General features: G+C 38.0%; 1 protein-coding gene across 12 annotated transcripts in view; it reads left to right on the forward strand.

Moving 5' to 3' along the window:
• LOC109423356 (potassium voltage-gated channel subfamily H member 6) overlaps nt 1-26,403 on the forward strand; it is a 518,403-nt gene that overhangs the window by 457,504 nt on the left and 34,496 nt on the right. For 11 of the 12 annotated variants that reach the window (XM_062854256.1, XM_062854257.1, XM_062854258.1 and 8 more), the window contains 2 exons: nt 3,028-3,048; nt 14,458-14,612. In XM_062854256.1, coding sequence (XP_062710240.1) covers nt 3,028-3,048; nt 14,458-14,612 — 176 coding nt within the window. The remainder of the gene's footprint in view (nt 1-3,027; nt 3,049-14,457; nt 14,613-26,403) is intronic. The other variant, XM_062854260.1, reaches the window with a different exon arrangement.

Here is a 26,403-nt window from a genome sequence, read left to right on the forward strand (position 1 = left end):
TAGCATTTCTGAATCAGCCGAATTTATCCTATTTCCCTCTCTACTGTCATCTATCCGAATGACTTTCCTCTGAATGTTCGCCACAATCCACATTTTCACTCCCGTTGGGGTCAGTAGGTTTAAAAACAAAAAAAAACAACGAAACAACTCAAAACATCAGGAATCTTTTGAATATAGTTAGGTTTTCCATAATAGTTTAGTGTTCTTTGAATTACCTCTTGTTCTGAAGGTTTCTTCCATTCATGCTCCCGTTACATCTCCCACGATTAATTATTGAACCGTAAAGGAGTAGCAACCCGTAGTCAACGTGAAGTCACAAACCATTTTCCACCATTTTCCGGTTCACTTGGAACATTCCATTATGGGTAATATTTTCCATAACCGTCGGGTTGGTTTCTGCGAACTTTCCCACCCACTCGATTGATATTTTTTTTATTTTTGAAAACCAACACGAGCACAACGACTTCAATAACAACGACTGCCATTTTACTATGTCGAAGCTTCTTGCTATTTTCTCGATTCTGCTGCATTTGATCACAGAATCACAGACGTTGCGCTACAACGTTCGATAGTTTTCTTCACGATGAATTCGAGACATGATCTTACAAGGAAATAACAGTAAAGAGTTGCGCAGGTATTACTATCGTTTAGTCTTTGAAATACTTAGTTGCTGCTCAAATTTGACAAAATCAAAACACTATTATTTTTCTTGTACCGACTTTTCGAACCTTCTAAGCAGAATACCCTCTACAAATGAGTGTATAATCAGTTTTGTACCTTATATTTTCGCCCTCTTTTTGCTTATCCTTAGACAAATACGCAAGTTTCGACTACCACTCCTCAGTGTCAGTTATTCACTTTACAAGATTACAAGTTGTAGTGGAAATACGCGTATCTGTCAAAGGATAAGGAAAACAGGGCGGAATTAAAAGATACAAAACTCATTACACTCATTTGAAGGGGATATTCTGCTTAGAGGGTTCGAAAAGTCGGTACAAGACTGTTATTTAATTTTGTCCGACGTTTCGGCCTTTTTGGGATCTTCTTCAGGAACTCTTGAAATGTTTATTCATTATTTCTAGTGTTTTTTACATAGGGTATATGTACCATTCCTTGACCTAATTTGCAAGCCGCGTTGACAATTTTGACCATAACTCATGAATTAATAGCACTAGAAAAAATATGTTGACCCTAGTATACACTCTAGGCAATGCATGTTTCACCAATTGGAAGTAAACTAACGTAAATATTCAAGAATTCACTTAGTTAAGTTGAAAAGATTCGATGCGATGGTATGCAACGTTGGTCTATGGTACAAAAATTGGCCTATTAGTGGATACAACGTTGGCCTTTTGCTATCCATGCACTAGAACAACTAATTATCTCATTCTTCCAATATTTCTGCTGAAGTATTATCTCTGTTTGTTCACCAATCTTACTTTTGAATTACATTTTCGGAGCCAAATTTTCAAAAAACTATAAATAAATCACTTTAACTAAAGTTCTTTCTTAATTTAGTAACGAAAACAACGCAACCCTATTATTGTGTTATATTTTTACAGTCACCGCACACAAAATCTTTCTTCCTGTTCGTTCTTTCTGGTTCTTACGCAAGAAATGTTGTTGACGTCTTTTTATCGCTGTTTTTGACGTCACTTTACTGATGGGCCAAGATTTGGGTACACAGTGAAAAAAATGTCCTCAATATTCGGCCCACATTCAATTTGTAAAATAGTTATTATTCGTTGAAAACAAATACACAAGTTCAAGATAGCGTTTTTGACTATCGCATCAAATGTACAGTTATTGAAAAGTCAATTCGAAATGTTCCAGAATCATGCCATTTATGATCATGTGTATAGACTACCCACTAAGCTGAAGAATCATAGCGTCTACAAAAGCTAAATAAAGTGACATTTTCATTCAGTTTTAATGTTCCAAAGTGCTAAAATTGAAACGAAATGTTACAGTTGTTTAGCGCATAGCTTTTCCGATATCAAGTTATGCGTGTTTGTTTGAGTTTTTGGTTTACATTGAGATAGGCCGAACGAGGGGACTATGCCAACGAAGCATCCCGATACCCTATTTAACTAAGCTTTCAATTTTCACCAATAGTAACAGTGGTTTCGCCCAGTGTGGATTAATATAACCTGTACCTGTCGTTTGTATTTTTTGCATCTAACAAAAGTTCAAATAAAACTAAAGTTTCAGGTTCTACCGAACTATTTAGTCAAAATTAGGCCGTAACAAATATTATTTTTCTTCTTTGTTCAACACCTCTAATCAAGTACGAGGAGGCGGGAGGATGAAAATTTAAAAAAAAAAACAAAAAATAAAAACGAAAAAAAACCTGTTTAAAAGTTAGAAATGAAAGTCACAACTGAAAAAATATTTTTCTATAATTAAAAAAAAATTGTTAGTCAGTAATTTGTTTATTGAGCTGCCAAGTTTTTTTCCCTTTGAATATTTTGAAATTTTTGAATATTAGCATCGACCTTTAAAGTTTTTTTTTTAAATAAGAAATTTCGAGAACCAATGAGTTAGAATTGCCAGAGTCCCTGAAGAAAGTACCAAACGGACTGACATATCGGACAAAATAAAATAATAGTGTTTCAATTTTGCAAAAGACTGGGAAGCTACACATTGAAAAAGGCAAATCTAGTTGTCTGTGTTTTGATTATTTACCATTTTGATGCAACTACAAGAAAGGAAAAATAACAGTCGAATTCGCAACTCTACAGAAGATGTAAAATTTCAACCAGTTTGTTGGCAGCTCGTCGGTTAGCTTTTCCGTCAAGAAACGAACCATTGTGGCAGATGTACCGAGAAAATCAGAAACCGGAAAAGAGTCTAATCATTTCGTTTTCTTACGTTTTCGCTTCCACACACCACCACCAAGCTCCCAATGAAACAGTCTCTGCCTTCTTTTTCTTAATATTTTATACTCAGCCACTACTACTATTACTACTACTGCTATTACTACCTTTAGTCTACTAAATGACGACGGTTCTATATATATTTTTACAGCTTGGCTTGGACAAAGATGAGGTATTATCCTTTATATTCGATCTAAACACCTTAAGCCACCCCTTTTTCCACAATTTGTTTCTTTTCCACGATCCCGCCAACAAATCCAAAAAATTCGATAACATTTTCTGTAATATATGAAGAACAAAAAGAAAATTTCTGGGCTTTTTGAACAGCAATCCAAACAGAATCATTTCCCACTTTTTGTTTCTTCTTATGTAAAATAAATCCTGCTCATTATGTTCTAATCTTAAGTTTCGGTTAATTACATTATTGGTTTGGTTTTGGATAATGTCATAAACTTTTCTTTACGTTTCGCGCGGTGTTAGTTTTATCGAATCGCCAATCCCGAAAGAGAAACGGAAGAACACATCAAGCTAATATTGTACCCATAGTAACGATTGTTGAACGTTTCTTTTTACAATGTAATCAGATTAAAATCTGTTTTCTTTTGAGCTTTGTTTCCCTCTTTCTCCAACATGGTTTGGTATGACTTTGTTGCAGCTGTATCGCTTCCGCTTCCTTTAAAGCTTAGAGAAAGCATTTTCCTCCTATATCATTAACTGTATAAAAAAAAAACAAAATAACTGATGAGAAAAGCGAAAAGTTTTGCTGAACTTTTCTCGGACAGTTTGTTTTGTTTTGTTCCGTTACTTGTTGTATCGTCCATTTGTAAATACATCCATGATCCAGTCGACAGATAACCCCAAAACGTCAAAGCATTCGATGTATGTCACAATGGAATGTGCCTTTCGTACTAATCGGTTTAGAGTTTTGACGAGGGACACTTGACCCAAATTCTAAAATTGAGCCCCTGGTTAGCACGACCCCTCGTAAGTTGCTTGTGCTGTTTGTTGCTAGGCATCCGAGATGGCATTTCTGAATAGTGAGCTAACAGTGCTGAAATGAGAGAATTTAGCTCATTGTTCGACCCGGAATCAATCTAAATAGGCAAATGAATTGTTTTAGTTTTATTTTTTTTTTCCACAACCGAGCAAAGCTTTCATGTGGTTTGAGTTTGAGTACACATACACACAGATTTACCCTATAAAGAATTCTACACACCTACACGTTTTTGATCTTGATTCTAGCTTGATTGCTGTTTTTGTCACACCTTAGTTATGGTTCCTAGCTGGTGCCGTGTAATTCTCACAGCAGAAAACGAAAACTATGAGTGATTTTTGTACACCTCTCTATCCAAGCTACTCTTATCGCCTGTCAATACCAGATCCAGCATTAGCTTTCGATTATTTTCAATCACTCCGTATGCGTTTGGCTAAATCCGTCGCTATAATATCAAAAGCTTTGTTCCTGTATTACCAGAATACAAGCAAATAAAAAAAAAACAAAGCTTCAAAATACTTCTTACTCTGCCTTTCTTTATGAGGCAGACCGTTTGATTATTTTACCTCAAAATGCTGAATAGTTTCCATTTATGTTCTGCTTACTCAACCGGTAAGAGGATTATCTTAAGCTCACTCGCTCCCTTTTTTATTCCTAGCTGCCAGTATTTTAAAAACCAAATTTTATTCTACTAATTTTCAATTTTTACTTTTTTCCATTTGATTTCTCAAATGTTCAATTTTGTTTATCCAAAAATACTCCATTTCAATTACTTCTTTTGTTACAAAACAACCAAGGGCAACGTAAAGGCAATTTCAAATGCATTCGAATTTTAACACGTGATCAGATTACGAAGCTGCATAGCCAAGCAGACCGAAATGCAAAACAAAAAAAAAACAAAATTTCATTTAATTTCATCCCCGTCCAAAAAAAAACAAAAATGCAATAGGTGACGAGGCTAAATTCAACACATCACGCCCATGTTCTCCCCCCTTTGCTAAACCACTCACATCTCACTCACATCATTGCACTCCTATTGTTCACTCTCACCCCACCACGGCAACGGCTCCCCAACACCGAAACAAACACACGCACGCAACTTGTTTGCGTCATTGGATGCCAGAGCCACCTGGCGATCCGATGCGGCTGCGCTGTTTTCGTACGTTCCCAGCTCCAAGAAAATGAAGGAAAAAAACCTCGATGGGTGAAAGCCCAACTGCAAGTAGGCCATGAGATGTTGGGTGCGGAAACAGCTGCCACTTGCTGTGCGTGCGTGTGCGTGTGCGTGTATGTTCTACGCCTACTACCAGAAACAGTCAATCTATACATAGCTGGTCAGCCACCCACATCACACCGATACCGACAGACTCGACTACTCCGAAACCGACACTCCACTTAATTGTGGTAGGAGCTTCATTTTGAAACCACCATGTTTTTTTCACTTTTGTGTGTAGATTTGTAATTTTTGATAATTGTTTTTTCTTTGATTATTTAGATATTTTTTTTTTCTCGTACATTTAAATGAAAATAAATGAATACAGGTTCTAGTGTTTTACGGTGTGTCTAAGTGTGAGTGCAATAGATGCAAGTAATATGAAATCAAATGATTGTTCTAGGAATGCAGTATGTTGGTGCAAATAAACAGTAAGATAGATGCGTAGCTTATTGAAAGGATTTGTGCACTATGATAAACACAAGGTTACAATTTGATTTTATGGGAAATGTACTGATGCTGTAATACTTAACCTTACATATGAGTAGTAACTGCAAAGTTACTGTATTTAGCAGGTGAGTGAATAAGAAAGTGAAGAAAGTTTTTAACATGTATTGGTGCCTTCAGAGTAGAAGCGATGGAAAACAATAGGTATGATGAATGTACAACTAATATAGATACGAAATATAGATCTTCGACAATACGTCGGATGTTTAAAATGGTATGAGTGACTGATAAACCCATCTTATTGGCCTGTTCATGTGATAATTTCATGAATGCATTTGATAACAAACTTGAAACAACAGTTGAATGCACGGCCCTGCCATTCCCATTGAAAAGTTACTTCGATTCGCTCGTATTTCTGAGAAGCTGAGTCAACCTCACGCTCCTCGAAGTCATTTCAATTAGCTTGGACAGAAAAACCAACCCTCATTCTAGCAGTTAAAAGTAGCTCAGGTTCTTGACACTTCCATCACGAGTGGAAGAAAAAATAAACAAAATTCATTTCTAACTTAATATTTGAAAACATTGATTAAATCATCTATTGGCATAAAGAAAATCACACAAATTCGTAGCACAGAAATTTGGGACTAAGGCTAAATTGGAGCAATTCTCGAACAGTCGAGAGGTGTCCTGGCCCGCTTAAGACCACTGCAGAGACTTCAGAAGGCCGGCTCCAGAGACACGTTATCCTCCATTTGGGACATTTGTGAAGAGACTTATGCACCCCTCAAAGGTATCATGGAAATTTGGGTTCTGTTAGTTATTTTGAACCACCCAAATGACCATTTTGGGTCATCTTGATATCTATGTTGGTACCCCCCAATGTTCGTTTTAGACAACTCCTTGTTCATTTTGAACCAGCCTAATGTTAGTTTTAGACCACTGTACAATCTATTTTATAGCACCTTTAAGTCCATTTGGAATCATAATTAAGTCCATTTTGGGTAACCCAAATATCAGATTGGGATCATCACAACATCGATATTGAACCGTAACCGTAACCTCTAGTGTTGACCACCCTTATGACAATTCGAGCGATTTCCTTCACGGTTTCTTCACATTTTTCGCCCAGGATTTCTCTTAGAGTTTTTTATGAGACTCTTCCAGTGATTTATTTTGGATTTCATCAGAAGTTCCATCCTGAATTTCTCCCAAGAGTTTCTTTTGAGATTCCTAAAGTGGTTTCATCCTGCATTTCCCCCAAGAGTTTCTTTTGAGATTCCTAAAGTATGACTTCGGGATTTCTCAAGCACATCCATCTGGGACTCGTCCAAGCGAATTCCTTCCATAGCTTCTTGTGGGATTCCTCAAAGACTTTCTTCTAGGAGATTACACCTGGAGATCCTTCTGCAAATATCACCCACAATTTCGTTCGCGAATCCTGCAGAAATACTTTCGTTGGATTACTACAGCAATTTCTTCCGCGATTCATTCAGCAACTGTTACTGGAATTCCTCCAGAAATTCCTCCTGAAATTCCATGCGAGGTTCCTCCAGGGATTCCTTCTGGGATTACTTTAAGAATTCTTTCTGAGATTCATCTAGTTTTTTTTTTCAGGAAACCTTCGAGATTTTTTTCCGGTAATCGTCCATGAACTTCTTCCGAGGTTCCTCCAGGAATTCCTTCCGGGATTCTGTCAGGAATTATTACTGTGAATGCAAACGCAAATATCAAATGCTAAAACAAAAGTAACCCGATGTCAATGGTAGCTTTATGGGGATTCTTCCGGGTACTCCTTCTAGGATTCCTTCTAGAACTTCTACTGGGATTCCTGCAGGAACTACTTCCGAGATTCCGGGAACTTCTTCCGGAAACTGTTACCAACAATTTCTTCCACAATTCTTTCAGGATCTGCTTCCTAGATCCTTCTAGCGATTTCTTCTGGGATTCCAATGGGACTCATTTCATGATTCATTTGGGAGCTTCTTCCAGGTTTCATTTGAGATATACTTTCGCGATTTCTCCAAGAATTTCTTAAAGGATCCCCCAAGAAGTTCTTTCTGGAATAGTTTTAGGGGTCCTTCCGGGACCTCCTTCAGGATTGCCTTCAGAAGTTGTTTTCGGGAATCCTTCAGAAACTCATTCCAGGATTTCTCTTGCAGATTCTTCTGGAATTCCTCTATAAGTTCATTATAAATTCTTCGAGATGTCCCGACTGGAAATTTTCCAGGAGTTTATTAGGGAATTCTTTTAAGAGTATTCTTGAAAATTCTCCTAGGAGTTTCTTACAGAATTTCCTTGAGAATTTCTTCCAATAATTTCTTAATGCATTCCTGCAGCATCTTTGCAAGGAATTCCGCCTAGAGTTTCTTCTAGTTTTCGTCGTAGATAGTTCCGAGATTACTTTTTTCCCAGGAATTCCTTCTGGAAATCCCACTAAAAAAACTTCTGAAGACATTCCAAAAGAAGCTATTTGAAAGACTGCAGGATTTCCTGGAGGATTCCCGGAAGTGCTGGAGAAATTTCGAAAGGAATCTCTTGAAGTATCAGAGAGAATCTCAGAAGAAATTCTAGAAGGAGTTACTAAAGGAATCCTAGATAGAACATTTTTAGGAATTCCATAAAAAAAACCTGGAAGAATCCCAAAAGAAAACTACTGAAGTAACCTCAAGAAGATTCACAAATGGTGCTCTATGAGGAATCACAGAAGGAACTCCTAGAAAACTCTGGAGAAAAATTTAATGGGAAACCAAATTCCTAGAGAAATTTCGGAATTTCAGAAGCTTCAGGAGGAATCCCAGAAGCTGTTCCATAAGAAATCCAGAAAGAATCTTTGGAGGAATCTCGGGAGTACTTCCTGGAGGAATTTTGGCAAGATCTCCAAAGAAATCCCAGATCGAACCGCATTAGGAATCTTGAAAGAAACTTCCGAAGGAATTTCAAGAAGAATCGTAGATAGAGCTCGCTGAAGAATCACAGCACTTCCTTGTGTTCTTAGAAGATCTGATTTTTGAAAATAATTTCATGAGAAGCTACGATAAAAAAAAAATCCAGGAAAAATGCTATGGTAATCCCAGAAACAAATTCTGGAGACATCACGGAACGAATTCCTGAAAAACAAATAGGAATTCCAGGAACTTCTGGAGGAATCCCAGAAGGTATTCCTTAAGTCCGCGCTTCCCAAACTTTGTTTTCGCGCTGCACCAGTCTCTTGCAGGCTCGCTAAAACGAGTAGAAAAAGCGAGCCTGCAACATGTTGGGGCGCTGCGAAAGCCGAGTTTGGGAAGCGCTGCCTTAAGTACTCCTTCCGGAGGAATTCTGGCAACAGCTCCTGAGGAACCCCTAATGGAACCGCTTTAGGAATCTTACAAGAAACTCCTGAAGCGCTCTCACAACGTAAATATGAGAGTTGTAATAGAGAGTTATAAACACTGCCCTACATGTTCGTCGAACATTACATTTTTATCTTAAGCTTCTGAAATGAGTTATCGACAAATGAGTCAAACGATTGTCAGGTGATTCAGAATACCCTTGGTCCACCCCAATGTTTAATGCCTAATGATCGTTTTAGATCACATTATTGTTTATTCTGGACCAATCCTCCTGGATGCTCATTATTAGCAACCTTAACTCTCAGTTTAATCAAGATTTTGTTTATTTGGAACTATGTACTTTTGTGACGATTTTCGACCACCATTGTGTTCATTTTGGGCCTCCATTTATCATAGACCACCTTAACCCCGGTTTCGAACCGCCCTAACATCAATTTCTGACCGCACTATGTTCATTGTTATAGCTCATCAACGGGAAATAGAATGCTTGATAGCTGGAGTTATACGGTTTTGATGTCTATGATAGAAAAAGTCCACATTTTTTCACTTGAATTCAATAATTTTGCCAAAATTAAAAAAATAGATGCATATATTACAATTTTCGATCTGTGATCGTGAAATCCGACAAATAATGACCAAGTTTTTTTTTCTTTTAAAACTTGCCGTATTTTGGAGGCCCTCTCAGAGGTGGTAATTTTGAAATAACGTCTTAATTCGAGTAAGACGTAGTTTGTGTGAAAAATTGGCATAAGATAAAATTCAAGAATAAAAAAGACGTAGTCCTACGTCAAAATGTAAAGTATACCAGAGATCACTTTGCAAAGGGTTTCCTGTAATAAAAAATCCAGATGGCGTAGCTTCACCAGGCGATTTACTATTCAGCCGGCTTTATTTCATCTAAAAACAATTAGCATTAAAACGTTGATCCAGCTGTTAATTTTTCAAAGCAATCTGAAGTTTAATTCTCTAGGTGTGTGGTCTCGGAGACTCGAGTGATGGCTCCGTTATTTGTTCATCTTATAACAGCGTGTCTTGAGCTCAATGCTTAATAATTTTGAGCTTTTTCATACTTTCATTTCAACTTGCAGTTTGAGTCAATTTCTGTAATTGAAAATGTACAGGAATTTGATCAGTTTTTGAACAAATTGTTTACTAATTCGGCCAAATTCTGAGCAAAAGCGTTTCGACCATTTGTGCAGATTCCTCCTGAAATTCTTAAACACAAATCATCAGAAATGTTTGTGAGTATTGTTCAAATGAATGCCCACAAAACTTCTCTGACAATTCATCTCAATATTTGTTTGAAGAGTTCTTCTGAGGATTTCTCCAGGAATTTCTAAACCAAATTTCTTCAAGGATCCATCCAGAACTTCCACTCAGGACATGTATTGATCAATTTATACGGTCCAGGGATTCCTCTGAAATTAACTTTAGAAATTCCTGGAAAGGATTACTTTATGAATTCCTCCGAAAAATCTTCCGAACAATCCTTTGGACACAGGTCCGAAAATTTCTCCTGAAGTTTCTGCGAAGAATCTTTCAGACGGATCTAGAAAATCTTCTTTAAATTTCTACGAGGAATCGTCAAGAAATTGTTTCAAGAAGTTCATTAAATTTTCTTAAAAGAATTCCCGGTAAAATTGCTCCTATGAAGATTCTTTCAGAAATTCCCCGAGAAAATCAGTAAAGGATATTCCTTAATCTTTCTGTAAATATTCCTACTCAATTTCTCCTTAAACTTCTGCCCAAACTCTACGGTAAACGGCTGTGGAGTTATCTCAGAATCTCATAGTGGAAAATTTCCTAGAAATTACCCTCAGAAGTTTCAAAATACTTCCAAACACTGTAGAAATTTCTTTAATCCTACTCTTAATTACTTGAAGAAATAATTCATGATATCTGAATAATCTCTTGAACAATTTGTATGAATTTGGGAAGAAAACAAAAAGAAATTTGAAACACCATTAAAAATTAAAAAAAAAACACTTCACTATTACTTCACTTTTGCAAAAGAAGAACTATAGAATGCCAATCCACAACACACCCGCGTTTGTGCCCAATAACTACTAGTGAGATCTAAGCCGAAAGAGAGATGATTTGTGAGAAAAGAGATGTTCGTGGTGTGGCCTCGGGTTCAGTTTGGCTTTCCATTGCACAGAATAATTACCTGTTCTGTGGCTTAGTTTGTTAATGGGCCGGGCTAGCGAATATGGAGTCGTGGGTTCAAATCCCACCATAGCGCCTTCTAACTACAAGTTTTTCTGCAAGCGACTCACAGACTTCTTCGGTTTCGAGCACTCGACACTTTTACTTTTGCAAAAGTGAAGTTATAGTGAAGTGTTTTAAGGTGAAACGGGACGCCGTGTTATTTTTTCTATCTTGCCTCTCTTTATAACAATTTGCCTCGCGATTTTGAAGGTGGTAATCTCGAGTTCTATCGCACTGAAGATGCTGAAAACCATTCAACATATGCACTGCAAGTGAGCATACACAATGATAGGTTTTTGTTGCAAAATATGATGTAGAATCTGAGATTACCATCTTAGTAGCAAAAGAGCAATGGCGGATATATCCTCGACCGTCCCGTTCGCCCTTAAATTTATAGCGTTTCAAGTGAAAAAGTTCTACTAAAAGTTCCAAAAGTGATAGTGAAGTGAAAAAGAAATTACTGAGACGATGCCTTAGGGTAATTTAAAAAAAAACCAAGTAATTCTGATTAGAGATTTTTATGCAGAGAACAAAGAATAATTTTGATGGATTTCTGAAACAAAAATTGAAAAAAAAAATACGCGATCATGTTACAAGTCTTTGTCAAATACAAGAAGAAGCTCTTCAAGAAATGTCTGTAAAAAGCTTTTGGATTACATATTAACCAGCAGTTTCAGGATATGTCATCTTAAGGAAATGTTTGGGGATTGATATAACTTTAGAAAGAAGCTTCAGAATTGATCAGTATTGACCAAATTGTTGTAAGAACAAACAACTGGGTGTTTTCAAGAGCGCTGAGGAAACGTGCTATGACGTTACTTGTTGAGCCTCGAATTTGTAGTGTTAACAAATTATTACAAATTGGTACTAGTGATCCCTGTATTCACAAACGAAATTATGTTTGATTTTTTATGAACATTAACCTTAAATTAAGACCGTTTTCTGAAACTACGTCAAAAATCAGTCACTCATACCAACGACACGTAAGTACTTTCCCAAAAATGCTTATTCCAAACCCACAAGCTGTGATGCACCTTAGATAAGTATACCACGCAAAATAGCTTGCAGCCGCCGCAATCCGTTTTGTTGGAAGATTACACCGCTGGAAAAGTTAGCTTTTCCCCAACCATGGTGAATCAATATCACAGCGCAACATTTTTTTGTCCCAAGTGCAAACTTATGTGTCTCCGAAGGATTTTGGGCCGCTGAATCCGAATCCGGGCTCAGATTTGCTCTAACACGTCACAATTTTGAGCTATACCTCAATTTATAGGGCAAAATATGCGATTTTGGGCTTTTTTACTGCAAGCTGTTAAGCAAGGAAATATTTTTTTAAGCAATCAAAAGGTTAATTAATCAATTAACATCTAAATTGACGACTCATGCAAAATATTTCATTTTACCTAATCAAATTTGATAGATTTAAGCATTTTATGTTAGTATGAAAACTTGCATGCAACTTTTGGAGGGTGACTTGTATGGGAAATATAGTACCAAATATCAATCGCTTAAAACTATCAAATTCGATTTGGTAAAACGAAATATTTTGCATAAGTCGTTAATTTAGATGTTAATTGACCAAATAACCTTTTGATTGCTTAAAAAAAATATTTCCTTGCTTAACGGCTTGCAGTCAAAAAAGCCCAAAATCGCATATTTCGCCCTATAAATTGAGATATAGCTCAAAATTGTGACGTGTTAGAGCAAATCTGAACCCGGATTCGGATTCAGCGGCACAAAATCCTTCGGAGACACATAAGTTTGGTCTTGAGACAGACAAATAGTTAATTTTTGTTACGCTGTGTATTGTGTTGTTGGCAAATTTTGGAAATTCCAATTTACAAGCAACACAATTGTTGGAGTCCATCATAAGTGCGGTCTTTGTTGTACCACTAATCCGGCCCGACTAATTTATGACCGACTCCAGCAATACCGCCCGGTCTTCCATCAAAGCGGACTTCTTTCCCACAATAATAAAACAAAAATCAAATTTAATCTTCTTGAAGCACCATCAAACCACAAAAATACACACAGAAACCGCTCTTAAATCCCGCGGGTAACATTAAATAATCCTCGCACCATCGTAGAACCTAGTGGGAAAAAAAGCAAAAGCAACGCAAAGGAAACCCGAAACAACTCGTTTAATATTAATTCAGGCGCCATCGGAAAGTTTTTCCTTTTTCCGACTGTTTCGACCGCCCCCAATCCACTACCAACTAACTAATACACACGGATTCCGATCAGATATTTTCTTCACACTAAATGGCCAAGCACTGCTACACAAACAATGCGCGAGGATTTTTGGGGATTTTTTTTTTCTGGGAAAAAGAACTTTTGATCAACTTGTTATTGGCTGGGCTGAAATTTTTTGAAAAAAATCCTTTTTGGGTGTCACTAGTAATATCATACAATCATGACGCATTGAGCATTGTCAAAAATCAGGGTGGGTAAATCACATACTCTATGCCTGCATCTACATATAAAAATCGTAAGAATAAGAGGTCCAAAGGACCAGAAGTAGAAGTAAAACACCCTATTGGCGAACAACAAAATCCAAACAAAACACAAAGTTTCAATTCAAAATTTTCTGATGTGAGAGCCCCGCCCTGTTTAACGATAAACACATTTCGGCCACCAACATCTCAGAACAACACAATTTTTCAGATTGTGCAACGAACTTGTTACGACTCGAAAAAAAATGTCAGACAAAAAAAAGTTTTCTGACAGAACCCATTAATTTGTGTGCTCCGAAGCACACATAGTCTCACTGGAATCATCTCACCACTTTTGCCTCAGCTCAGAATCAGGATGAAGCGACATCTACGCCACAAAGTGCTACTAAACGATGTATTAATTTAGCTAATATCGTACACTTGCCTTCAAAGTTAGAAAGCAAAGCTAGTTTCAAACTTTTGCCGGTTATCTTGTTTGTGTTTTTTGTTTTCTTTGTTAATTTAATGAAACTTCACCGCTGTTTCATGCTGTATTCACATTTTCGTTGAAGTTTTCTTCTTGTTTGTTTGAATATCGTTTTGCTTTTAATCAGACTTTTCGTGCTGTTCATTTCATACTTTTTAAATCTCATCTTGGATAGCCAATCGATGTTTTCATCGAAATGCGAAAAATCACCAGAATCATCATTCCCATGCATACTAGATTCATCTGGATTCCGATTTTTGCTTTATTTTTTCGCTCCCTTTTAATTCTCTTTTTGTCTTCCTACGAATCTTGACGTGCCACAAAATTTTATTCCTCACGTTCCAACCACCCACCACCTTCCAATCAATGTTTTTGTGCTCCCCTTTTTTACGAACTTTTGATCACTCATTTCCGCCGCGGGGAAACCATTTTTTTCTTTTTCTCTCTTTCTCTCTCTCTTCTCCTTTACAGACAACGACTCTGATTGGTTTATTGAAAACGGCACGTCTATTGCGTCTAGTGCGAGTGGCAAGAAAGATCGATCGCTATTCGGAATATGGCGCTGCTGTTTTAGTATTACTGATGGCTACCTTTGCACTAATCGCTCACTGGCTGGCTTGTATTTGGTACGCATTGAAAACGAATAATACAGAAACCCATACAGCATATGTACAACCTACCCTTTCCTCGACACAATTATATTTTCGTTCACAAACAACAAAACTCCAAAAACAATAACAATCATCGAACGTGCACCTGAATTTATGCAACCAACAACAACGGGAGGGAAACATCGAAACACTCACACTCGCGCTCAGCAACCCCTCAAAACAACACACGCAAACTGAATAATTCATTTATTGAACTTTTCTGGACAGAGTTGGCTCAAACCAGCGCGATGATTTGACAGTGACAGCGTCTGGTTGGCGCTGCGTTTTCATCCCTCTTTACGAACAAACGCAGTGACTAAGCGTCGCTCTCGCTGCGATTTGTCGCGCCGGTTTAAACGGGCCTTAACCGCTTCTGGGCGCGTGTTAACGCAAGGACGAATGGGCAGTAGGGTGGTTCGCACGTGTGCAGAAAGAATCAAACTTGAAAAATCCAGTGTCTTGCCTTTGAAAATGTGTTGTTCTGAACTGCACTCAAAAGAAGGAGTCAAAAATTACGTATTCAGGAGATAAGCCTCATTTTTCAACCTTGATTTCTTCTTACATGAGTAGACCACCCTAATAGGCATCGGTGCAAAAAAGGTCCGAAATCGAAGTCAGAGCTGGTCCGCTTTTGCATTCCGACGGCAACGACACATGGGGACGGACGGCAACGGTTGGAATTATGGGAAAAACATGTCATGAGTTCCAATTTGAAGCTTGCTGACCCATGATGCCTTCTCACACGCGCCGCCATGCGTCGAAGAATGCCACCGGCTGTATAATTGGCCCCTTTCGAACCTCTGACCCCATAGCCCAAATGTAACGCGATGTTCGACGTCGAGAGGTCATGGCGGGAAAAAGTTATGCTTTAGTTTTAATTGCAGTAGAGGCAGAGATGGGAACTTTTTGTTTTCGGTGTCACGTAACTGTTACAACAAGCGTGTGGAGAGGATTTTCCGGTGAAATGGATCTGAATGAGAGTGGTGTGAAATATTTGGGTAGAATAATCCGATGGAGCAGCATGGTTATCCACTGGAACAGTTATTATGACTATGCTGCTTCATCAGAACCCTGAACCTTGCTAGTATGTTTCAAGTAAGCAATTAGACTAATGTTCATTTAATGTGCTAATAATTATACTTATAAACGCTTGAAATTCATATCGATATATGCATCAATATTATCATAGCAGATTGTATTTATTCCATGTAACTCATTATCATTTGTCTAGTACTTTTCATATTTATTACTTCGATTTCGCTGTAAGCACAAAATTCAATACAATACATATTAAAGTTGACGCACTTGTAATTCCTATACAAATAAATGCACCACGGCAATTTTCTTAAACTAATTTTACAGTCTTTCAGGTATTATTTGGTAGGGTATCACGCTACTTGGGCGGTGGCTTCTATATTCGTCTGTTTTCCACTATAACTCAGTCAATTTTGAACCAATTGACTTGAAATGTTGTACACGGGTAGATACTATACCTATCTCACCACATTCCAAAAGTTGTGTCAATTGCTTCAAACATGACTGAGTTATAGTAGAAAACAGACGAATATAGAAGCCACCGCCCAAGTGGCGCGATTCCCTAGTTATTAAGTTTGGATCTCAGTCAGACCAGGTGAAACTTAAACCTTAAAACTTATATACTGGCTTATTCACTACATCTTGTATGTGGCTTTGAAGTCGATGAACAAGGTGGTGCGATGTTGGAACTTGGTATTAATGGCATTTTTGGAGGATTATCCGTTCGTAAAAGATGTGATTCGTTGTCAATCGGCCATCGACGAAGGCGCCATGATAACTTTCCACGAACTAGATAACAGATGATTGAAGATAGCACTTTGTGGGCGTCATTCAGAATGGTGATCGCTTGGAAGTTTTCACATTTCAAATGGTCGATTTTCTTGCGAATGGAACAGATTGTCCCTTCCTTCTAAGCCATCGATTTCTCGATTACTCAGATACTGATGATTATCAACCGGGGCAAACAGCTAGCACACTTTTCTGGTTCCATCTAGATCAATTCAGTTGCGATATCGTCCCTACCAGCTTCTTCGGTTTTGAGCTAGTGATTGGCACCCTTAACTTCCTACTGCGAGGGAGTTTAGTCATTTTCGACTTCTTTTTTTTTTTGTGTGTATTTTAACGTTTGCTAATTCTACACTCATTTCCGACTTCTGCTACACTGATGTATTCTTATCCTCCGTTGATTTGGTCGCCTGTGCTTACGTTCCACACTGGGGCAGGATTGAAAATACATGGAAAAAACCTCTAGCTCGTCGAGATGTCGAGATACGCACTTGGTGTCTTCAGAGAAAATATTTCTATGAACAAGGTCGATATTCTGAACGGTAGCATATTTTTCTTACGTTATTCGCATAAAAGTCCTATAAGTCATTTTGGCCATCTTTCATTTTAGCGGTATGGTGTCTTCGGCAAAGTTGTTCGGCTATTTATGCTAAAAAAGTTTGCCGAAGACGTCAAATTTCCAACGCCTACTGTTCTTGAGATATTAGGCGTTTTATAAAACACCTACCTAAAATCGAATTTTTTCATCAAATTACGTTTGTAAACAAATTTAATGTCCGTTTTCGAGTTATAATAATGAAAAATACTAAAATGAAACATATGTAAAATAAATTAGTAGGAAAAAACAAAATATGCATTGATTTTTCATAGAAAGTTCCTGAAAATCACGCAAAATGTATATAGGACGTTCTTGCAGTCGGGCAAGTTCGGGCAAGTTTTTTCATCGGCGATCACCTAAAAAATGCATAAGCTTTCATGTAAATTTTTTTCACCGACATGATATTTGATGATTTTTTTTAAATAGCGTTCAAAGTTTACTGTTTTGTGTGAATTAGTACAACATTTTTGTACATATTTTACCATGTTGTATGTTGCCAAGTGAACCATTAGAAGTATAAATGCAATCTAGTTACAGGTTTAGTCATATTTAAGCTCCAAACAAATTGTAAAACACAAAAATGTCCGAAACGCCAATAAAAGTAAGTTTTTAGATCAATGAACACATAAAAAATATTTCTATTAAATAAAATTATATAAGATAATGATAAAACCAAGGCTAAATGGCGTGTTTAGGACATTTTTGTGTTTTACAATTTGTTGGGAGCTTAAAAATGACTAAACCTGTAACTAGATTGCATTTATACTTCTCATGGTTCACTTGGCAACATACAACACGGTAAAATATGTGCAAAAATGTTGTACTTACTAATTCACACAAAACAGTAAACTTTAAACGCTATTTAAAAAAAATCATCAAATATCATGTCGGTGAAAAAAAATTACATGAAAGCTTATGCATTTTTTAGGTGATCGCCGATGAAAAAACTTGCCCGACTGCAAGAACGTCCTATATACATTTTGCGTGATTTTCAGGAACTTTCTATGAAAAATCAATGCATATTTTGTTTTTTCCTACTAATTTATTTTACATATGTTTTATTTTAGTATTTTTCATTATTATAACTCGAAAACGGACATTAAATTTGTTTACAAACGTAATTTAATGAAAAAACTCGATTTTAGGTAGGTATTTTATAAAACGACTAATATCTCAAGAACAGTAGGCGTTGGAAATTTGACGTCTTCGGCAAACTTTTTTAGCATAAATAGCCGAACAACTTTGCCGAAGACACCATACCGCTAAAATGAAAGATGGCCAAAATGACTTATAGGACTTTTATGCGAATAACGTAAGAAAAATATGCTACCGTTCAGAATATCGACCTTGTTCATAGAAATATTTTCTCTGAAGACACCAAGTGCGTATCTCGACATCTCGACGAGCTAGAGGTTTTTTCCATGTATTTTCAATCCTGCCCCAGTGTGCGTTCTCCCGCCATTCAGGAGTTCATCGAAGTGATGCTCCCATTTTTCAATTACTGTACGTCCGTCCGTCAGATCCATGCACGTTTTCGGTATAACTTCCGTGTTTCTTGAAAGCGGCACATCAGTTCCATTTCCTCACATGCTGTTTCATCTCACCGGCGTTTTTTTCTTCTCTCGAAACATATGGGTCTGCTGTTTCCGCTTCTCTTTGTATGGTTTCATGTCCTGCCGGGTTCTATGCCGCAGCATGACTGCCAGCGCTGCATTCTCCTCTTCCAAAATCGATCTGCACTCCTCGTCAAGCTATTCGTTTCATCGGCTCCGTTTCACGACTGCATCGTTTATGATGACTGATTTTACTATACTCTATCAGTCTTCAAAAGCGAGCATATAGAGGTCACCCTCATCGGCAACGCCACCTCCAGATTATTCGCATATGTAGAGGCGAAATTCGGTTAGCTTCAGTCGCTGTAGAATGCCTTGGCGGTCGCCGGTACCGTTGATTACGAAGAGTTTTAGGTGCAGTTTGATCACTAGCAGGTAGTGGTCAGTTTCGATGTTAGCTCCACGATTGGTTCTGACGTCAACAATGTTAGAGTTCTGGGAAGCAGTCATAATCGATGAGTCATGTTTTTGTTTATCAGAAGGTGGATGCCAAACTCTTCAATTGTTTATCTGAATTTCTCCTCCTGGCCTTCCTGAGCATTTAATACCTTGACTTGAGTGTGGCTAGAGCAGTGGTCGTACTCTCATTTGAGCTGTTCGTAGAAAGTTGAAAAATTTCTTTAAAAAATTCTAATAATTTCTTCCGGAATTCTTTTGGTTTTGCTTTGGCAATTTTTTAGGTATGTAGTTCCAATGGAAATTTATCCGATAATTCCTTTAAATATTTCTCAAAAAGATTTCCGGGAAGTTCTTCGAATTTACTTTGAGAACTTCTTCGAGAATTCCTTTGCAAATTAATTCGGCTATTTCTATTGCAAATTTCTTCGGCTCTTCTTTTGGAAATCGTCATTCCTTTGTTAATTCTTTGAGCAAGCTCAACTGAGAATTTCTGAATTCCCAAAAGAATTATCTGAGATATTTGCCACATACCTGCATAACGGTACTTTGGAGTTTTGTCCGATTTTGCCCAGGCTGATACATTGTGTGAGACAAGGTTATATGCTGTCACCGATACTTTTCCTAATCGTAATCGACGCAATCATTCTTGGCGCGATTGGCAATTTACCGAATTGTGGGCTATTTTAAAATCCATCACTTTGAATGATTTCGATTTGGCTGATGATATTACCCTAGTGACCCAACGGCTGGCGCTCTTACATTGACAGTAAGCTCAACGGATCTACCTCATTTGGCATAATGTCGTTTAACATAATACGAAGAACAGCCTTCTTGGTAAGAATGTGCATAATCCTTGTTATGCCAAATGGATTTAATGCCAAATGGCATTATGCCAAACGGCGTTATGCCAAATGGAATTATTCTAAATGGGGTAGAGTCAGCTTTTGGGAGTTTACGAGACATTCTTCGTCTTCTTTTTCTTCTTCTAACTTCTGCAGTTATAAACTTCCACAGTTATTAGCTGGGAGCTTTATCTGCCAATAACCATTTTGCATGTGTGTGGCTGGCACGAAGATAATCTGTTCCTGTACCGAACAGTGCTTCTGGATTAAGGGCTATGCACGTAGATTATGCTAACTGTGGAAGTGCTCAACAACACTGAGTTGATGCGAGGCAGGCCAAGTCCCAGAGGTGACGTAGAGACACAAAGAAGAAGAAGAAGAAGAAGAAGAAGAAGAAGAAGAAGAAGAAGAAGAAGAAGAAGAAGAAGTTTAGAAGAAGTTTTTAAAATTGAACTCACTCATTCATGTATCCTGGCACACCCCTGGGGTACCAAGACCAATGAAAAACATGTATACCCTGAATGCCTGCTCACTCAGATTGCCATCGCCTTCCTTAATTTATTTATTAAGGCTTCGTCGCCACGAACCCCTAAGTAAATATGCCTCGGCTGCGACATCCTGCCGGATTCTAATCTGGTGCTTGCTTGCAGATTTCATATCCGCCTTTTCGTGATGTGTAACCGACCCACCTCCATTTACGTTCTAGAATGTCTGAATGCATCATCGATGGTAGGTATTCAGAGTATCCAGTTGTTAGGCCACCTGGCCAGGTTCATGAACCACAGACATCGGATGATGAAAATCTGCAGCCTCGGTGTGGTTTCTCTGCTGATTCGCAACACGTTTCTCTGGCGCACAACAGTACAGTCAGGTGTTTTTTACGTGGTTTTCATTTAAATGAAAACTCCATACAAAAAAATTTCATCGTCTTATTCTTGCATGATTCGTCGAGAAATGGTGAGACTTTTTTCACGCGGTTTTTTTTTTTAATTTTGAACTGAGTTTTTTCTTACGCGGTACGTATCCCCGCGTAAAAAACCTGACTGTCACGTTGGAATTGAGAATTCGAATCTTGATGCGTGGATTAAATTAGATCTTATTGTATCTTAATATGTTTCGTAAACCTGGTGACGGGTTCGATTCCTGGTCGGTCCAGGAACTTTTCGTACAGGAAATTTGTTGACTTTATAAACTACGTAGACTGTTTGGGGGGAGGGGGGAAGGGGGGTTTCTGGCCAAAGTCTACGCTCCAGACAAATTTCAAAATTTTTGTATGGACGAAAGTCTACGAGGGGGGATGAGGGTCTGCGATGGTCATAATTTGGTCTACATAGTTTATGAACAGCCCCTTTGGCAAGCATAGATTATCTTCGTGCGATATACACATGCAAAATGGTTATTGGCAGAGAAAGCTCTCAGCTAATAACTGTGGAAGTTTATAACTCCAGAAGTTAGAAGAAGAAAAAGAAGACAAAGAATGTCTCGTAAACTCCCAAAAGCAGCCTTTTGATCCATGCCCCTGTCGATATTGGTCTGACGCTAGATGGCTGCAAAGATATTGAAATTTTTCGACCTTCTCTCAACCTTCACCACTGTGTGCAGCTATTTCTGGAGGGTTGTTATCCAACGATTTGGTCTTGCTGACGTTGACGCTTCAAAGAACGCTCGGTCAGGTTGTTGAGCTGGCTCTACCCCATTTAGAATCATTTCATTTGGCATAACGCCGTTTGGCATAATGCCATTTGGCATAAAATCCAAGGATTATGCACATTCTTACCAAGAAGGCTGTTCTTCGTATTATGCTAAACGGCATATGCCAAATGAGGTAGAGCCATTGAGATTACTGCCAATGTAAGAGCGCCAGCCGTTGGGTCACAAGGGTAATATCATCAGCCAAATCGAAGTTATTCAAAGTGATGGGTTGTAAAATAGCCCACAATTCGGTAAATTGCCAATCGCGCCAAGAATGATTACGTCGCAGGTATGTGGCAAATATCTCAGATAATTCTTTTGGAAATTCAGAAATTCTCAGTTGATCTTGCTCAAAGAATTAACAAAGGAATGACGATTTCCAAAAGAATAGCCGAAGAAATTTGCAATAGAAATAGCCGAATTAATTTGCAAAGGAATGTTCGAAGAAATTCTCAAAGTAAACTCGAAGAACTTCCCGGAAATCTTTTTGAGAATTTAGATATTTCTCAAAAAGATTTCCGGGAAGTTCTTTGAATTTACTTTGAGAATTACCGGGTAAATTTCCATCGAAACTACCTAAAAAGTTCCCAAAGAAATACCAAAAGAATTCCGGAAGAAATTATTATAATTTTTCAAAGAAATTATCCAACTCCAATTTCAAAATAGACTGCTGTCATATATTCCAAAGCAGTTGTAGAAATTTCCATAAAATATTTACAAAGAAATTTTCAACGGAATTCTCAAAGAATATGTCGAAGAAGTTCCGAAAGGAACTTCCAAAAGCATTGCTTCACGAGTATCCAAAGAGACCATGGCAGAGAAATTTTTGAAGGAAACATTAGAGAAATCATCAAAGGAACTTCTGAAGAAATTTTAGAAAGAGTTGTAAAAGGAATTTCCTAATGAGTTCTGAAGAAATGCCCGAAAGAATTCTGAAAGAATTGCTTATTATCGGAGGAATTATAGAAGAAGTTCCCAGAGTTCCCAGAGAGGTCTCCAAAAGATTTGCCTAAAAAAATCCAAACGAACTGGTGATGATAATCGTAAAGAAATTTTGAAGCAATTTTTATGGGAATTACCGAAGGGATTCCAAAAGAATCTGCTTCAGGAATTCTCCAAACAATTAATGAAAAAATCTTGAATAAATTGTCTGAAGAACACTCATAAAAACTATACAAGCGATTCATAAAATAATTGCCGAAGAAGGTTTTAAAGGAATTGCCGAAGGAATCCGAATAGCTTGAGCTTGAGCTTGAGCTTGAGCTTGAGCTTGAGCTTGATTGACCGCCCGTGGATGCTACTCCAGTATCGCCAGACCAGCTACACTCACACAAGGACCAATGAGATAACTGCCGGGGACTAGCAGGCATCTTCAGTGTGTGAGCGTTGGTGATCTTCTATTTTTAGACGACAATGGCGCCTGCCACGTCAGGTTGCAGGTCAATGTGGGGAAGGGGTAAGGAAGTGATGATTGCAATCGTTTGTATCCACATCTGGCCGAATATACCTCTGCGCCAGCACAAATTCATGCGGATGTTGGAGTGTTGGTGGGAATTGGTTGGCAGAAGGTTCACACATTGGTGTGTGGATACCAGGGGAAGGTGATTGAATAGTGTGTTTTTTTTTTATTATTTTGAAGATGTGCGGCACAGTTCGCTTGATTGCATAACTTGTAGGCGATTTTCTAATAGGATTGAGACACTGTGCTGTGAAGGTTTGGAAGCAAGGGAAACGGCTTTTTCAACCCGTTTCTGTTCTAGCGACGGCTATGAACATGTTTATATACATGAGGTGTATATGTAGAGAGCAGAGAGAAAGTATATAGAAAGATACAAAGTAGGAGGAAAGGGACGGGCCAGGGATTGAACCCAGGACCTTCTGCATATAAATCAGAAGCGGTAGCCACTAGACCACCAAGCCCGTCATTGCCGAAGGAATCCGAATAGCATAGATAAAGAAATTCCAAAAAATACTACCTATGAAAATTCAGAAAAAAAGCAGAAGGCATTGTCGAAGACATTTCCAAAGACATTTGTGAGGATTTTCTCTGAGTTATTGTCGAATGAATTGCGTTACCGAAGGAATTCACAATGAAAAGGTAATTCCGAAGGATTTACCAATGTAATTAATAAAAATTCCAAGTAAATCCCTAAAGGAATTGCCGTAGAAGTTTTCAAAGTAATTACCGATGAAATTCCATTCACCAGATATATGTTTGTAAAGCATCAGAACGCAACTCAGGATAATCGAGTTCAACCTGTACCATGTGAAAATGTTGTAGTTTTTATGAATCATACACACAATTGTTCTGCATAGTATCTTCATGTTCACGTGGTTGTGTTCAACTAATAAAACAAGAAGGCTGTGTGTGTTAAAACCGGAAATGCCAATATGTATACTGATATTGTAATTTTCCATTCAATAAAATAAAAAGTTTGTCACGATGGTTTTTTAAATTTGAACGAAACACAAATCGCACAACTTTGTATTATCGTGAGGTTGCGAGCCCGTGTTCTGAATCTGGCAGTGATGATTCTTTCATAAATTGGCTCCCACTTGATAAGCGCAGCCGGTGCCTAGGCTTTGAGAAGTAAATAAACTCCTCGGAGTCGGGTAGCATTGTCGTCTTGAATACCGCAACATAGCAATACCTGTCCCGACGGTAGCTTATGTTCTCTAAAGTTAGACCAACGGACTTCACGTAGTCCCAGGATTTCGAGCTTTATGCACCGCACATGAAATTTCATCCACAACCCGTACACTTGATTTCGATCAGTCAAGCGTTGCACGAATCAGTCAATCAGCTTCGCCGGAAAACCAAATTCCATCATAATCTGACATAAGGTACACCAGGGCAAGTTGAAAAGCGAAGTTTTTAAATAGAATTCAATACAATTTGGAAATTTATCCTTCGTTAAAAAATTGTTTAAATCAGAAACTATGTGTTATAGAAATCAAATTGTTTATCATAATTAGAAAATATCATGTTTGCCCGCTGTTTCATCTTGCCCCACCCGTTTCAACTTGCCCCGGTGTATCTTAGTTCGTTTATCTTCACTGAATCGTACGCTGCCTTGAAATCAATAAACAGATGATAGGTCTGCAAGTTGTACTTCCGAAATTTATCGAGAATCTGCCGCACGACGAGCAGTTGATCCGTAAGGGCCCTCGCGAAAGCCCTTCTGATATTCTCCGACGATGGGCTCCTCAATCGGGCTCAGCCTGTTACACAGAATTCCGGACAAAATTGTGTACGCCAATTTTGTTATTCCCCAGTAAATCGCGCACTCCAGTCTACACGATACAGCTACAAACTACCGTGTTTGAGAAGGTCGGCCAGCAGTTCGTCCTTCCCAGCAGCCTTGTTGTTCTTCAGCCTTCTGATGGCTCACCGGATCTCGTCTTGCGTTGGAAGTTCCACAGCCTGTCCTTCGTTGTCGATTTGAATAATATCTGTCGCTCTTTCATTCCCACTGTTTAGCAATTCCTCGAAGTCCTTTCTCCACCTGGCAGTCACCACAGGACACTAAAAAAATTGGTTGAAATCGGTTGAAAACTGTTTTCATAATCGTAGTCATCGCATCGACGGTTTTTGGAAAACACAATTCCGAGAAAATCGCGTTCAAAGTTCCTAGTTTACATTACGCGCCCGTAAGGGAGTGTGGCGCAAACGCTATATCTTTGCTTCTACTGATTGAATCTCTATGAAAATTTCACACAGTATTCTTACGAATTCATTCGTTAATATAAAATAATCAGAAATCGATTTTTTGTTCGACAGCAACATATCCCTTAAACATTTGATACATATTTGTTCACCAGACTCTTGTTGTGCCAACCTTCAACACTTTCCAACTTCATGACAAGGTTACATTTGATGTAAACATGTATTTCTGTAAGTACTCTGACCAAATTCATTAGCGAACGGTGTCAAGATATACACAATAGATCCCGGCACTAGCATATGCGCAGAATTTTACACCTCTCAAGGTTTGCTCGAGAGGTTTCCTGTCGATTTTGTTATCAATCATAATACCTGTGATTATGATATGAAATATATTATGTTTTCAAGGTGTTAGAAGAACAAATGGAGACGCTTGGTTGTTGGAAGATGCCTATGTTTCTTTACTGACTCATTTCACTAAACCTGTTTTCCGAACCTTGGAAAACAATAAGAATTTTTCACTTCAAACATATTTTCAACGTAGTATGTATTTTGTTTGGTTATTATTAGCGCGATTTCAAAAAATAAAACTGTTTCGTTAAAAAAGTATAATGTTTGAAGAATGACATTTTCAACTCATTTCCCTGTGTCCGTTGGCTAATTCTAAGTTTTGTTTTGTCTTTACAGCCTATGGCTGAATACGGTTTCCGGGTCTATTTATTTTTAATTCCAAATTGAAGGACATAACTTAAAGACTAGTTCTTAGATCGCATACAAGGCAAGAATGTATACTCATTGACAATAGCTATTACTGTTGAATCTAGTACTGTGAAAGGTATCCTCTGGAACGCAGAAATGAATTTCCTTGGTCAGAAACTAAACACAGACAAAGAAATCGCACTTACGCAAAAAAATATCGATCTAACTTATGCGTCTTGAGACATTGTTGTACGTTAATAACAAAAAAAATATTCGCTGCCAACGGAAAGCTGTAAGCTACTAGTCGTTTTCCTCCAACCGCTCATCAAGCTTTGAGTTAGTAAATGCAAAATCATACTGCTATGATAATACTGATGCATTCCCGTAACGATGAGCTTCGTAAACCGTAATTAAACATTTGATAAAACTCTTTATACAA

Source organism: Aedes albopictus, chromosome 2, assembly GCF_035046485.1.
Source record: "Aedes albopictus strain Foshan chromosome 2, AalbF5, whole genome shotgun sequence".
NCBI lineage: Eukaryota > Metazoa > Arthropoda > Insecta > Diptera > Culicidae > Aedes > Aedes albopictus.